The sequence below is a fragment of the Manacus vitellinus genome, unplaced genomic scaffold (assembly GCF_001715985.3).
Source record: "Manacus vitellinus isolate BGI_N305 unplaced genomic scaffold, ASM171598v3 scaffold_0_pilon, whole genome shotgun sequence".
NCBI lineage: Eukaryota > Metazoa > Chordata > Aves > Passeriformes > Pipridae > Manacus > Manacus vitellinus.
In genome coordinates this window covers 7414985-7431859 of record NW_021938789.1, presented here as the reverse complement: position 1 = coordinate 7431859, position 16875 = coordinate 7414985, and the positions used below count along the sequence as shown (strand labels likewise).

General features: G+C 38.7%; 1 protein-coding gene across 1 annotated transcript; it reads right to left on the bottom strand.

Moving 5' to 3' along the window:
* Window positions 1-351: 351 nt before the first annotated feature.
* On the bottom strand, window positions 352-15646 carry OTOP1 (otopetrin 1). Its single transcript, XM_008920952.3, has 6 exons — window positions 15361-15646; window positions 9130-9266; window positions 6311-6369; window positions 4561-4691; window positions 1116-2062; window positions 352-730 (listed from the first exon to the last, which is right to left on the bottom strand). The coding sequence occupies exons 1-6, from the start codon at window positions 15644-15646 to the stop codon at window positions 560-562; spliced, it is 1731 nt and encodes a 576-aa protein (XP_008919200.3). The 3' UTR covers window positions 352-559.
* Between the last annotated feature and the right edge of the window lie 1229 nt (window positions 15647-16875).

Below are 16875 nucleotides of genomic sequence, written 5' to 3'. Positions count from 1 at the left end.
TTATCACTATTCAGGAAGTCTAAATTAATTCCCACATCCCAATTACATAGTAAATGTTTTCAGATTTTACTATTAAAAAAACCTTAGGAATTAAGAATTGGAGTTTTTCTAGTATCTCTGTGATTCAGGAGCATCATTCAGTTCAGCTCTTCCTGGGATTTTCCCTCCTAAATCATACAGAACTTTTTGTAAATCCCTTTTACAAGTCACAATGAATGAAAACAAAGCTATACAAATCATACAGAAGACAAATCCCAGATGACTAAAACAAAGATTAATGAGATCGAATTAACTTTATTATGTAGTGTTAATCATATTAACACTAATATGATTCTGAAAAGTGTACCTATACAATAAGACCACATATATAACAAAATATGTGGAAGAAAAATAAAAACAATTACATGCTATTAGCTATGGTCCCTTCTTTTAAAGAAAATATTGAATCTTCTATTTATTGAGCAGCTGCTACATTCTTTCATTCATTCATCCACTCCTTCAACTGTTATTTATTTAATTAATTATTCAATCAATTGTTCACTGAGGGACCGTGTATGATCTATGTTTTACAATTGACCTCAAAGAGCGAGGCAGCTGAATGCATCCGATAGAAAATGGAAAAAGGCATCGCAAGGTTCACAACAATTATCCAGGGTTCAAAGCCAAAAACTATTTCTTCCAGTCCATTGTCATATTCCGGGCGGCACCCGAATGCCGGGGGTATCCACAGCTGCAGGGAAAGAACGCAAGGCCAGTATTAATCACCAGCAATACAAGTCAATAGCCCTTAATGACTGTGACTCCACCGTACTGCAAATTGGTTTCAGAAATCCCTAAGAAAACACTCCCTGTTGCTACTGGAGCACACTGGTGGAAGAGGGTTCCAGCTTCCACTGCTGCCTAAGTTTTTAGGATGTGACTGAAATGAGCCTAGGCTCCCATATTCCATGTTTAAATAACCTTTGTCCCCCCAAAGGCATATTCGCTTCTTCCAGAAAAAGTAAAATGTATTTCCTACAAACTGTAGGTCCATGTAATTTTAATATACTTATCAGACTTGAAAGGCCGGGAAGCTTTTGGATATTAACTTATGAATTACGTTCAAAATGTCTTACCGAAAGGTTGCAAAGGAATAAAAATGCAGCAATGTTCTTCAGAATTCTCCTCTTGTTGTTAGTAACTGAGTTTCTGCTGTAAAATGAGAAATCTGAGGCCGAATGCATGACCGAAGTATTGTCCTGACTCGTTTCTTCTTTGGCAACACCAGCACCATCGTTATCTCTCCCACAGATACTGCCCTTAAACAGACAGGGCACCTCCCCAGTGTCACGAGTGGCTCTGCCATTGTAAATCTCTTTGTACAAGGGGGTAAGGGACAAAGTGCTCCCCCGAGATATAGTCACTATTCGGAGAGTTTTAATGTCATCATTAACCTTTTCCTGCTCACGGTGTATGGATTCAATGATAAAGAGATTCTGAATATATTTCTCAATGATAACCAGAACAGAGTAGGGCAGGTTATACCAGGTGTATTTTGGATGAGCTTGGGCACATATAATGGCGAGGATGGAGCCCCAGGAGAGCAGCCAGGAGCCTGCAGCTGTGCCCACCAGCAGTTCTGCATCAAGTTTTCGAGCGGGATTCTTTGAATTATCCAGCGATCTATCTTCCAGTCTGTAGATGAGAAGGGCGACAATTCCAGCTGTACACATGAGAGCCAGCACAAAGATAGCATGCAAGTAGAACATAGTGAGTGCTAACTCGCTTTTGATTTTTGAACCTCCAATCTGAATCAAATACACAACAACTATGGCTATTGTGCTGGTTAACACGATTAGTCCGAAAATCATTCCGACAGTTATGCCGTGGAATTTGAATCGAGTTTTGTTTTGCTGGTGGTGCTCAACTTTGCGGCCAACATTCTTCCACAGGACATAGAGCATTGTGGATGCCAGGATGTGGTACTCTATATTAAAGGGATATAGGTAATATATTCCTTGAGAAAATATAGAGCAGAGAGTTGTTGTTGTGCAGTTGCATTGAGGTGCATGATCATCTAGAACTAAAGGAGAAAGAGAGATTAGTTATGTGCATTATAAAGATTTCTTGTTTAAAGTGAATAAAAAAACCATAGATTCAGTCAAACAACACCCAGCTACCCACCTAAGAAAAGACTTCACTATTAACCCAGCAGAGCTTTTGCTGCTTCACTAGAATATGATCTCCAACTTCACTGCTCACTCACTGAGCAATAATCACATAGTGAACAAATATTGCACCAAAGTGTACAAAACTTCATCAGGTTCTTGTTAAAATTACTTTTTTTATAACATAAAAATCCAGATGCCAAGCGCTTTGAGTCCTCAGCCCTTCAACAGAGACGATTTTATAGAAGTTCAGGGATTGTTGATCAGATCAAGAAGAAGCTTAACAAGGAAAGGGCTCAGTTATACTCTCATTTTTATCAGTTATTTACACTAGTGTAGTGTCCAATAGCAAAACCACTTTATTAAAAAGTCATTTATGTTTAAGAAAGAGGTAAAATAAACCACAGATACTTTGACTCAATGTCCCAGAATAGTTTTAAAGTAAAAACCAAACCAAACAAAATGAAAACAAATAAACAAAACCACAAAAAAACCCCCACCAAAAATCAATCTTCTCCTTTTGAGAGGAACTTATGAAATCATTATATCTCTGCTGTGAGTTACCTGCAACATAAACCGGTAAGGTATCTCAACGAACAACTGCTCATATTTGTAAAATAAATATATTCAATGTGCATATATAACCTAAGCAAATAATGTCAGAAATTTCCACGGTGGTGGAAAAAAAAAGACACCTATTTCCAATGTATTTATTTATAAATATATAACCACACATGCTTAAGAGCACATTTTTAGGTGTGGATTTTAGATCTGTGCCTGACAATTTTTCTTTTGTTTTCTGCAATTTCAAGACAGAAGAGAAGAGGAGAAAGTTGGTATTGTTTTTTCTCAAATACACACTGTTAAGAGGTGGAAAAAATTGTTTTTGCAGTGGATTGTATATTAATGCCAATCTTGTCTTGTGGATCACTATTTCACTCCCCATTTTTCAGATGCTATTTCTCACTCTTCACGTTGTATAAAAATTCTGGCAGCAGAATAATGGGGAAAAATATAAGGAAACTACTTCTATTTAACAAGTAAAGATATCAAGAAAAGCCATCAACTTCTGATTTGCCTGTTGTCTACTAATGCTCCATGATTACAAAATCTCTGGACTATCAATTCAGCTACCTGACTATTAATGGAAACTTGATAGTTTCCATGGATACATATAAAGGGCAATAATTGCCAACAGATGTAAATGGTGGTCATAATTTTAGACACAATTATAGTGAAATAATATTTTATAGATTTTAAAGTTTTTTTCACTTATATGTGAACTTTGGTAGGAATTATTAAAAATGCCTAAAATTTTTCAATTTATAAAAATTATAAATAGGCCAAAAAGAAATTAGATCAGGATTTGGCTTTATAGAGGCAAAATCAGGAGTTTTTGTATACAAGCACCATTGAATTCCTTGGGTAGAAAAACATACATTCTCGCTTTTAGAAACTGTCTGTCTTTTCCTTTGTGAACACAATCAAAATTTATCATCTGCACTGATAAATTTTCAGGGGAAGAAAATTGCTTATAGCTACTGAGAACTTTTATTTCCTCTTAAAGTTAAGCATTCCTAATTTCCCCATGCTTCACTGGAGTTTGAAAGCAGAAAGTATCCCCAGAGGTTATAATAGAATCATAGAATGGCCCGGGTTGCAAGGGACCTTCAAGGTCATCTAGTTTCAACTTCTTTCCATGGGCAGAGACACCTTCCACTAGACCAGGTTGCTCAGGGCTCCATCCAACCTGGCCTTGAACACTTCCAGGGATGGAGCATCCATAACTTCTCTAAGGAATGTGTGCCAGTGCCTTACCAGACTCATAGTGAAGATTGTTTTCTTTATATCTTCCTTATACTAAATATTTGCTGACTACAACTTGCGCCATCTTACCAATAGAGAAAATGGATTCATTATAAAAAAAGAACACCCAGAGCAAAATCCTTGTCCTGTAAAGCAGCACTTATGGATAACTCCTGTTCCTCTGAGCCACCCCACTGAACCCCGTAGGACCACAGACCACATGCAACCACTCTTCTGGGAAGGTTATCCATGCTTGTTTTTCTCTGAATAACTTAGTAAAGTCTCATTTTAAAGCCGCTGTGTTCAATTTACTTCTATGATTTACTAATAAAGGGGTTCTTCACTGATGTTGTTCCTGAAAAGAAATGTTTTCAAAAATCTGTATGTTTGGAATTTAGAAGAAAACAACAGCCTTTATCACATACATGCTAATGATCATGTAACATTTTAGTTACGATCTGAACTTACTACATACTGACTACCATTTGCTCCAAAATGACTATGCTGACATAACCATAAATGACCCAGCTCCAACCTACAGTGACACAGTATTTTGTATGAGTGTGCTAGAGCAGGAATTCCAAAATGTACCAACCCTTTCACTTACCTATAGTTATGTTCCCAAAACCAAGCGTGATCAGTCTTTCCTTATGTTCATTCAATTGATGTTTTGACTCTGCTAAGACTCCATTTGTCCACAGGAGCAAATTTGTGAACACAGAATGGATAACCCCAAATCTACAAAATAAAGTAATTATTGAAGGAATCTGCACAAACTGTATCTCCATATATTTTAGATGAAACGAATTAACTTTCTGTAGACAAGCTACATGGCACTATTTATTTGTTGGTGCAGGGGAAAAAACCCAATCATCACCAATCTCTAAAGATGTTCTGCAGTGGAGCACTCTGAACATTAGACCTGCAAAATTTTACAGAAACGCATTGGCTTAATGTGTTAAACTACTAATAGGATGCTGCTATTATTTGTTATGCTGTCTCATTGGGCTGAACAAGCTTCATGTTAATGACAGTGACTGAACAGTTTGAATAGGATTAATTGTTTTGCAAACTATATTTCACAGCCTTCTGCTGTGCTCCTTCATATTCACTGTATCTGGTCTGTCTTTGCAGAGACCGCTGCCTTCTCTAACTTCTAGTTCATGCCTTTTTGTCTCCTGGAGAGAGCTGAAGCTAACAGAGGGCTTTATTCCATTCAAAGTACTGGTACAATGAGGTCTCCATGCATTTTTGAGACTCATGGTCTCTGACAGGAGACCATTTCAGACTTGGTGAAACAGAATGGCATTGGGGAAAGAAGTGCATTTACGGTTCTGAACTTCCTAATAAAATCCAGACAATAATGGTTTTCTATTGTCAAGCACTCCCTTTCTTTGTAGAAGATCATAGTATCTCTTTCTCAGGCACAATCCTTTCACCTACCATTCTGCCAGGCATCCTCCTGTACCTGAAGCTCTTCATGTTCCTTCACCAAGAAACAGTTTTCTTACTGCACTGTTCTCAGTGCTGAACTTGTAGTTAGGGATTTTTAAAAACTACTTATAAACAGAGCTGATATCACCAGCTGACACTGCAAAGCCTTCTGTGATAACTTCTCCTCATAGCAGCCTTCCAGTACCTAAAAGGGGCTTATGTGAAAGATGAGGACAGACTTTTTAGAAGGGACAAGGGGTTTTAAACTAAACCAGGGTAGATTCAGGTGCAACCTTGGAACAGGTTGCCCAGAGAGGTGGTAGATGCCCCATCCCTGGAAACATTCACGGTCAGGTTGCACAGAGCTCTGAGAAACCTGATCTAGTTGAAGATGTCCCTGCTTCCTGCAGGGTGGTTGGACTAGATGACCTTTAAAGGTTCCTTCCAACCCAACCTGTTTTATGTGTCTAAGATCTAGTTATAAAAAGGTGCTTTCCATAAAAATCAATATAAAATACCTCAGACACATTGCACGGACTGCAGGTTGCTGATGCAGATTCCCTTTCAGTAGCTAAATAAATAAAACTTAATATAGTCCATAGCCCTAAAACACATAAGTTATCCTTCCTTTAAAAAAAGTAAATGACACTGTGGTATCATACATTGCCATTTCCCTCTCTCTTGAGAAAAATACATCTATTCTGTGACTATTGTATATTAAAAAATATAAGTACAGTTTAAATAAGGGTAAATGGAGTTACTTTCTATTTAACTATTCTATTTCTTTCTATGTAACACAATCAAGAAGAGAATCAACCTCTGTATATTTTCACTGTCTCTAATACAGTAAAAATGTAGGTGTTAAAAGCCCTGTACAGACCTACACCTATTAACATGCCAGATGAAGATCAGGTACACTTTACCTTTCAAGTGTTTTGAAAGACTGGATAACATCCTTCGCATGACACCACAGAAAGTAAACCTAAATGAAAGGAATACAGAGAAATATTATTACACTAATGAGCATGTGTGACACTGAGAAAGGAAAGTGCATCTATAGACAGAAGCATTGGTAATTAAAATCTCTGATGATTTAAACTGATGCAGCTCCATCTCCATGCATGTGAAAGAGCTCATGATTTCCTGTGATGTTCTCCCAGAACCTGAAGTTTCTTGTACACAAAATCAGTGGCTTAACAGTAGAAAGTCTCAGTATCACTCATAAAAACATATTTTGCTTCTGTATCTGAAGAGACTTTTATTTCAATGACAAAGGAAATAAAGCTACCAGCTGCGGATTGCAGTATGATTACTGTAGGGCATGGTCATGCTAAGTTTGAATATTTTATTAAATATATTAAGTTCTATGGAGGGACAGAGATAGGTGAAAGGATACCAGACTTAGCTAATAAAACAGCAGACTCTCAGGAAGCAAGAGAAAAGCTCGTGCTATCAGCCTGAGAGACAACTCCATTAAGAACACAGCAGTTGTACTCAATGATAGTGCAGAAAACTCAGCTGGAGAATAAAAGAGAGAGATAACAACAATGAGTTAGCAAGTCAAGGTAAAAGAGGAATAAAATTAAGACTCTTTGTTTGTGGGAACATAATGGAGACCTCAGAAAGAGATTGCTGCTGATACAAAACTGGTTCCAAGTGCTGACAGGTTCAAGGAGAACTATACCAATATTCCTCAGGGATGTTAGGGTGAAGCTGGGAGTCCTGTTTACTCTCAGTAGTTCCTAGAATACTGAACTCAACAGTAGGTGAACTATCAGGAGAGAAAGAGTCCAAAGATTTCTCTTAGAAACCTGCCTAGTTTAGTGTTTCAGTAATGGCCTGAAAAGTAAAAAGAATTTTAAGTTCTTCTTCAGCAATTGGAGTAACTGGAAGTCCATTTTACCACAGTTCCCATAAATGTAGGGTGCCTTCATAGCTGCTGTTGTCTGAAGTATTTAATGTCTAATTTCGGGAAAAGCTAGGCAAATGCAGTTCTCTATGGCTCACCTATGCTACCCAGCAATAACATTAATTCCGCTAATTGAAGCATTTATAAATAAGAGGTGTGGCCACTGGAAAACCCCAGTTTTGTACAGAGTACAAAATTTCATGCAGGTTTCAACTAAAATCAAATTGAAATTATCTTAGTCTCTAATGCCACACTCAAGTTCCCGTTCTGGGATTGATGCAGTAAAATCTGACAGCAGATCTGAAAGCATTTTTCAAAACTTAAAAAAAAAGTAAGTTTTGAAGATCTGTTCAGACACAAGAAAGCGGGAGGGAATAGGAAAAGTCAGTAAAGAGATAGCATAAAATCCCATTTTTGCTCACAGAATACTCATTTCCTCAAAGGGATTCCTGCCTGTGAAAGAGGATAATGCACAGCCTGTCTTGGAAGGGCAGGTACATGTTAGTTCATACATAGGTGCAGTAAGTATATATTAATTTAATGGCATATATCAGGATGCCTCATTTAGAGTAAAACACAACAGAATCTGACACATATTCTGGAGAAAACAAATCCTTTGGCTTTTAGGTGTTTTAGGGATGTTCTCTGCTGTAATTTCATCCTCTGTTTCAAAGACCTGAGATATGTCTTAGGTAAGAGTTATCTGGTAAATTAGTTTTTAACTTTTTCTTTGATTGCTCAGGCTAACATTCAAGCTTTCATTATTTTAAGCTTTGTAGATGATAAATTCAGCAACACTGGGTGATGCAACATTTAAATTAGCACTCTCGTTCCTTTTGTTCATCACACATTGTTCTTCCACACTCCAGTTCATGGTGACTGGAAACCTTGTCAGCTCAGGGTCTCTGGATGCAAGGGAGAATGCTGCATGCAGATCAGCAGGGCAAAGGGGCTTAATTTCATTGGTTTGTTTTTCAGAGGTAAAGCAAAGAGGTTGCAAGACCTGGAGAGTGCATATTACAAGAATGTGAAAATAAGATTATTTCAACCAAATCAGATTTCACCCCCCAGAGAAAAACATTGTAGAGGTCAGAGCTACTACTTGTATGGCTATGCTTTTTTTTTTTTTGTTACAGAAAACAGGAAAGTGTAGGTTGTTCAAAAGCTCATTTACATGCAACCACAACTGCTAGAAAAATCTTTCTTTTCTTTCTGACTAAATCATCTTGGAAAGTGCATACAAGTACCTGGCTATAACTAAGAATCTCAGTTGAGTGGCTTTTTCTTTCCTTCTTTCCTAGAAACCTGCTGGCAGGGGCTCAGAGGAATTAATATGAAAAACAATCAGCTATGGAGTGTCAGCACACACTATGGAGCCAAAGCCTTACAACAAGCAAGCAGCTGGAATATTTTACAGGAGTCACTGACTCAATGGGACATCAGGAGAGACAGACTGAATTGAACTTGTATGACAAGTCCTACAAACAGAATCAAGGGAATTGTCTTTAGCTGAGCTACTCATTTCAGCCTGAAAATTGTGAAAATTACATATGTAACTCTAATTTAAAATACAATGTAACTTCAACTGTAGGAGAGCATTTTTTGATTACTCCTTTTTCAAATCCATATGATTTTGTGGCTGAGCAATTCCAGGTTTGCAAAGCAAAGCTTGAATTTACACATGCTTAATACATGCACAAGCATTTAGTCCTCCAAAGTATTCTGTGATATGCTTAGAAATTAAATTAGTGTAAAATTCACTGATAACAAAATAAAACATATTTTTGGGAAGGAATAAAGTTGTAATATAAAACTGCAACCAGTGACTTTTACCTGTAAGATGGTGTGCACAGCATGTGTAACAGGAAAAATGCCTTCAGTTGGTGATAAACAGTTTGAAAAATCAATGTAATATCCAATTTTAAAAGAGTCCATAATTAAAGTAATCACTGCAAACAAAGTAATCCCACCTACAAATGAAAAAGATACAAGAAAATGTCAATGTATAATTATGGTGTCTAGAGACAATTTGTACAATACAGTAAAAGCTGTTTAGGGAAATAAAAGTCAATCAATATCTGTGTTCTTGGTTAGTAGAATAAAAGTAGATCGATGTTCATGAAGTTAATTGACTCAATGTAATAAGTGCCTTTAACTTGTGAAAGCCTCTGCCCAATATATTCTGAAAGCACATCACAGTACACACCCTGCATGGCCAGGGTAGCACTGGTGAGGACCTGGCGACACTCAGCCCCGTTCAGGTGACTCCCAGCTCTGAGCAGGGTCAGCCTCTCAAGTGCAGCTGCCACACAGGGCATGAATTAGTGCTCTAGACAGCCACACAGCAAACTGTACAGTTCTGGGGAGCTGAACAATCACCTTACAGTCTCCAAGCCCAAAAGCTCGACAGTGGGAAGTAACACAATCACTTGGTGTGCCCTCCCCATGGCTCAGGGGTTACACTTTAACTGAGAGACCACAACTACAATGAGCTGTATGGTTTGTTCTCCTAGGAAGGAACTAAAGATTTAATTTCAGTATCTATATTTCACACACACAAAAATCCCCTAATATATTTCTCTAAATATGTATTTTGTATCCTAAAGGACTTTAAAATACATTTCCCATTGTTTAATTATTGATACCTTTTTTTTTTATGGATTTGTACCTGTATGACTAAGCAACAACTGGCAATAAGATTACTGAACCAAACTAAAGCCTTCATTTTCTTGGTTTTGGTTTGTTTTCAGGAGGGGGGCAGGGGGGTTGTGTCTTTTTTTTCTTTAGGTTTTTAGTAAAACAAGCTTTCACTGGATTTAATTTGGGCTTATTTTAATGAAGACTAGACAGAAATTTACCATGGACCTTATGATATATATCTCCATCAGTATCTTAATCTTTCTTTGTAATGTAAATAACATCACTAGTGTTGACTTTGATGAATATTTATCTTTTATAAAGGACCACAACCTAATTTCCATATAAGCACAACATGCTCCACTTGACTTCTGATAATAAAAAAGTATTACTAAATTATTTATTTATTTAATTAATAATATCTTTGTTATTGTTGTGGCGGTCAAAAGTAAAGAAGAAAAACACGAACAGTCCAGTACTGAGCAAAGTACCAGTCTTTACTCTTTCCCACAAGTCTTTTTGTATCCCATGTTAGCAAGCATCAGAAGGCAGGCAGATGACTGTATTTTTTAATTAGCTATTATTTGTTAGTAATACTGTTGGCAAAGCTCAAGGCCAAAGCTGGAGTTCTCACAGGACCAAACCTAAGCTCTCCACAGCTGTCTTCTTTCAGCCAGGGCTGCATACATACCTCTCCTATCTCAAGGATACACCCGTAACTTTCCCAGGTCAAAATCTTCTTCCAAAGAGCTAACAGACCCACTGTCAGCCCTGACATATCTTTATTCTTAAAATTGCATCAATAAAATTAAGTAGAAATTATAAAAACACAGTGTAATTTTATTATTTCATTGATCCTTTAAAATTAAACAAAAATAGACTTCCAAAACCTTTTTAATTGCACAGGTGTGAATTTCAAGAGGATTTTGTGTTTCTGTTTTGCAATCTCTCTATAAAAAATAAAAGTCAAATTACTGATTGATTGAAATTTCTACCAAGAGATAAAAACTTTTGCTTAAATATTGCAAAATCTAGAACCTCAGCTCTGCACTTCATGCATGTGTACAACCCCATGTAGTTTCCTAATTTATGCTTCTTGCATCAGCTAAATTGTATTCTAACACATGTAACAGGAATGAAGACCACATGTGCCATTATCATTATGTATGAAAGTACATGACATCACAATACACAAAATTCTATGCTACTCTTGAGATCAAATGATACATTTTCTTCCTTATCAAAAAAAAAGTAAATAATTCTAAAATAAATTAGAATGGCTAATTCTTCTGAAATAACTCTACCTGAGGTAACTGGACATGCTCTGACCAAGGTGTTCAGACTAGATGACTTTCAGAAGTCCCTTCCTACCTAAATTATTCTATGATTGATGTTGTGATTCACAGTTTATTTTAAAAGTATGCAGGAAACAGCCTATTTGTCTGGAACATGACAATTAGAGGGACTTCATGTGTGTTATGATTGTTTCAATAAGAAGACAAATGCTATCTTCCGAAGCAAAAGATTATCAGTAACTCTACAGTGAATTGCTGTGCATATGTTGACTTTACAGAGTACTTTAGAAAGATATTTAAGTCCCCAGTCATGACAGGAGTAATTTCCCAATGAATTTATGATGCACATTTAAGCCCTAAGGATCTGTTTCAGTGAAGTAGTAATGTCAAACCAAAGTGGGTGGAAAATGTGTTTTGTAAGAAAAAATTCTGCATCCTTGCTTCCATTATTCATGAGAGTGGCTCAGCAGAATAGAACCACAAGGGACCTGTTAAATAGAAAAAATGTGAAGAGGGAAGGGAAGGCAAGGCAAGGCAAGGAAAGGCAAGGAAAGGCAAGGAAAGGCAAGGCAAGAGGCTCAGGTTTAAATTCACAAAAGTGAAAAGGAAACACATTTTAGATTAATGATCTGTCTCCTGTACCATACATGCATCTTGTTTTTACAAAGATGACCTGTACTGTAGTTCCACTTTGTCTTGCTTCCATTTCACAAGGTCTATATTTCAGCTGTACAGTCTTAATAGCTTTAACTCAGTGTCCAGCAGATCACTGAGAGGGAAACAACAACAACAATAAAACACACGAAGTTTCTTTCACATTGAGTATTTTGGTTTATGCTTTCAAATCACTCTTTATGTTTCTTTTATATTCATCAGAGATTTTGTAGGCTTCAACCTGTTTCCACTGAAATCAATAGTTTTGCCATTGTCCTCTAGGGATTAGATTTTATATGACTCTTTTAATGTTAGATTATTTCATTTATTCAAATGGTATCTAGATATTTCTTGCAATCACTCAGGTGGCCACACTACAGGTGTATACAAAGTGTCCAACGTGCTTATTTATTTATGGGCTTTGAAAGAGAATGATTGTACTAGTTTGCTTAGTCAAAAATCAAAGCACAACAGTTGTGACCATACATGTGGTATGATAATGGTTTCTGTGTTAATTTTTCCTGATGGAGACTTCAGTATTATGTACTAATGCTAAATGAATATCAGTAATTGCAAGGAAGATAATGCCACTGTTTTGCTATTTCCATTTGCAAGTTTAAGAAATGTGAAATGATTGCTATTGAGCACTGTTTCTTTAATTTTTTAAAATACTCATTGAAACCTGTCTGTCTTAAGGGACCAGTATTAGGATTTGCAATATTGCTAAATGCTGGCTTGTTTCTTTCTATCAATCATCAAGAATAAAAGCCATAATGATACAGTTGCAAAAACACCACTCTTAATTTCAAATACTGTTCAAATAACTGACAATTCAATGCAAGCAGTAAAAAGATATTAAGCTGAAGTCTGCCAAGAGCTTTGCAAGTTGACTAATTGTCAATGCTGTAAACAGAAGCTGTGCTGCTGGAGAATGTAATAAAACAAAGCCATTTGTGAAGCCAATTTATTTTAATTTTGAGTTCCCTGGCTCACTTGGCTGAACTTCAAAAAAAAATGGTCAGAGAGCTTTTCCTAATAGGAAAGTGTACTTAGGGGAATAACATTTGTAATAAGTCAAGGAAAGGGCTTCTTAAGACTCTCTGTGATTATTTGGGTCAGGATAACTGTGTCATATTAAAGACAAAGCTCTCCTGGAAACTTTTCCCACATTCAGACTACAGGAGTGATTCTTGGTGCCCATGCAAGCAGGAAGACAACCATGCTCTGGGGTTCACACAACTGATACCTTGGTGCAAAAAGGCTCAAGGAAACCTTCCTGCGAGCAATTCTTGTAATCTGACCAACTGTCCTTCTAGCATTGTTAAATATGTACAAGGACTCAGTTATAGGAGGATTTTGTTAAATTGTTCTTTTTCAACAGTTGTCATAGCAAAATGCTCTAAGTAGGCAGCTACCACCACTTTTACTAAAATGATATTCACAATTTGAAAGGATTCATGAAAATATACTCATTTTATACTGTTTAATACCAGGACATTTGCTCTCACAAGGACAGCAAGGAGATATTCTTCAAAAGCAGCTGATAAAGCTAGTAAAAAATTGCAGAAAGCTTTCCATGGAAAGACTTGATGAAAATGTCTCTGTCCCCTCCATCCCCCCTCTTCTTTTTGGACTTTTAGTCTTTCAGTTAAAAGATTTCTATGACAAAAACATTGATAAAGAGGAGGGCAAGGGGGATCTTGGCAAAAGAATTGTCACCTGAGTTTTTCCTTAGTTCAAATAAGTTTTCTTTTCCCAACAGAGGATAAAGGAATTGTACAGACTTATTGTAAATACAAGAAACTCCTAAGAATAGGAAAGTGTAGGTCATTCCCTAAGGGCAAATTTGATGAATTGCAGCCTAGACATCCAAGAGAAGTCATGGAAGCCGCACCACTTGAGAAGCCAGTACAAAGAGCCATCCTGTGCTGGTAAAAGAAATGGGTAAGGTAACCTAGTAGTTCAATCCAGGATCTTATTTCTAAGTTTCTGTGACTCCTTATAACCTGTAGGACAAATAAAATGCTGTGAATGCAGTGCCAAAAGAAAAAGGGCAGGGGATCCTGCTGTACTTACCCATGTTAAGCTGTAGTTATTCCATACTTAGGAGGGGAAAGCTACCCTCTGAGTAACAAAAGCATAGCTTGGTCCAAGTTAGGATCAAGTTAAGACTTGCATTAGTGAATTTCAGAACGTTGTAAGCCATATAAGCTAATAAATGAAAAATGCCTGAGAGATGAATATGGCCTTGAAAAACAGTAAATAAACAAGAGGAACAATTCCACAGCTGGTATGTGAACTCCATACATTTCAAGAAAGAGTCTACAGACCGTGGCTGTATGTTAGAATTGAAAAAAAAAAGATTTTCTGTGAGCAATTCATACACAATTTTTAGCAGTTGCAAAGAAAATAAAAGACACACAAGCACCGACATTGAGAACAAACTACATTTCCGCAGCACAACCTCACTTTTCAAAATAATCATGTGTTAGATGTTCTTGGAATTTTAATTTAGGTATTTTATTAGCTGCTGTGATAATTAACTGTTGTCTCATTGCTAGCAGGTAGGAAATATTTTATGGAAAAGCTGTCTTACAGCATTCCACTTAAAATACTTACTTTCCAATCTATTGCTTACAGCGCTGAGACTGGAAAAGAGGAGGAGGTTGGTAAAACTGGGCTTTCCTGTTGCTCCACACAGCACTGATGTAGGTTGTTTCTTTTTCTTGGTACCTAGAAACAGCATTCCTGTCACTGCAACTCTGTAATGTGCTCCCCAAATACCTTCTCTCAAGATACCTTTATATCCTCACTCCAGTACACACCTGACTCTGCAGATAAGAGCCATCACATCCCACCACTATCATTGCAAACTTGTATACTTTTCCTACAAGCTAATGCTAGTTTCAGATTCCTTGCTTAACTGCTTTATATACTGATCTACCTACTGATCTGGTCAGGGATTTTGTCCTTTTCTGTCTAAGTCCAGATGTTTCTAAAGCATCACTGTACACATATAAATGGGAATCTCTTATATACATTGGTATAGAGAGCACTTGAGGACCCTTCTGACTGGTACTACCCTTAAGTAAGTTGCATTATATCATCTGGAAAAGGCGGTAATTCATCCAAAAGAGCTGCAAGACACCAAAAAGTTGCCTCTTCCAGTACCTATATTTAATTTTTTAAGAGTTGCCAAACGAGCCTGCTAAGGGAAAAAGGCACCAGAGCTTTCAGCATTGTAAACGGTAGGTTGGAAAGTGAGGATGTTTAGCAAACAGCTTTCCCATACAATCTCTGAGTATGTTCAGCTTATGCATATATTTACTTTAGAGTGCACTGCATGTGCGCTCAGTTCACGAATAGCAGGATGCCTCCTGGTAGGGATGGAGAGGGTAACAAAGAGGTAGCAGACACAGGTGATGGCACAGATGTCTCTTGTGCGGTACCACCCTTTGTGCCGCCGGCCGGTACTTACACTTCAGCCAGCGGGCCCCGGCGTGGGTGTCCTTGTCCCGGATCAGCCTCCTCTGCGTGCAGCTCCTGCAAAGGTACCACAACATCCACAGCAGCTGGATGAGCATCAGCGTGATGAGGTAGGAGAGCAGGTGGCTCTTGCTGATGCCCACGGCGTGCACAGCCCAGGCGAAGGTGAGCAGCAGCCCGGCCAGGAAGAGGTTGATGCCATACTGGCTGCTGAGGATCTCGGCGTTTTTCTGCGGGTAGCTGCCGCCCACCGCGGGGAAACCGGCGGCTTTCTCCATCTCCCACGCCGCTGGCCAGGTGCTGCAAGCAGGCGGCCGCGGGAGCCCCGAGGCTGGCCCGTCCCCATCCCGGCCGGGGGGGAAGCGGGGCCGTGGCCCTGGCCGTGCCTGCCCGCGGGCGGGGACCGCCGGGGGTCCCTTGCCGGGGCCGAGCCCCAGGACCCCGATGGGAAGGGAGGCCGCCGGGGGGGGGAAAGGATGCTGAGGTGTTCGCGGGACAGCGTTGCCTGAGATTCAGACAACAGCTGATGTCGAGACCAGGGTAAGGGAGAAGGTTAGTCTGGAGGCAGCCGGTCGTGTCCCTCGTGAAGCGGCAGGGGAGGCTGAGCCCTGCCCGGCTGGCTTTGGTGAGGTATATGGAGCTTCCATCCGTGTTGACAGAGACCTGTGCAGTGTAACACGTTTCCTAGACAGGGAGATGGGAAAGACAGCGAGCATTGTACAAAACCCCCTGACCATTAGCAGCTGTGACTGGAAAGCCGAGGAACAGCCAGAGTGTGGAAGGAAGATGCTGGGAGAAAGCAAGGACAGGTGGATGGAACCTGCTCTGCAGCCAACAGCTGGTGATGGAGTTCCTTTGCATGGAGATGGCAACGGGATCACCCACCATGCTTCACACTCTGGGCCCCACAGGTCCCCTACTTTTGGGCAACCAGTACTTCCACCAGTAGTACAGAATCTCCATTTTCAGGAATTGTCTAGACCTTTCAAAAGCAGCAATTTGCCTTATTTTTTTTAGGAAGTCTATTCCGACAACACAGTATTATAGCAATTGCTAGCTGGAGAAGCAACTACTGAGCACAAAGTAGCAAAAACTTCTGCAGAATTTACTCCACTTCTTATTTATTCATTTTCCCAGTATTTATACGCATTTTAAGTATTGACCCTTTTCTACTTAAACTGCCTAGTTCTAACTGTGACCCATGGTCACAAGCTATTTAGGTATGCAAACCTCAAGATTTGGAGCACCAGTTGATTGCCTGTAGGGGTTGAGAGGAATTTAGCCCAGGGTAAACCATTATTTTTTTTAAATGGTATTTTGTTTGCATACAACATGAATTCTCATAACTCTAGGTTTTTGGGTACTGAGACATTGCTTGGAGGCCAAATACCAAGATAGATTGGTCCTTGTTCTGGCCAGGCAGGTCTTACATATTTACTCTGTACCTGTTGGTAGCATATTGATTACCCAAAGTATTGGTTTTTACAGAGAGTGACCCACCCACATC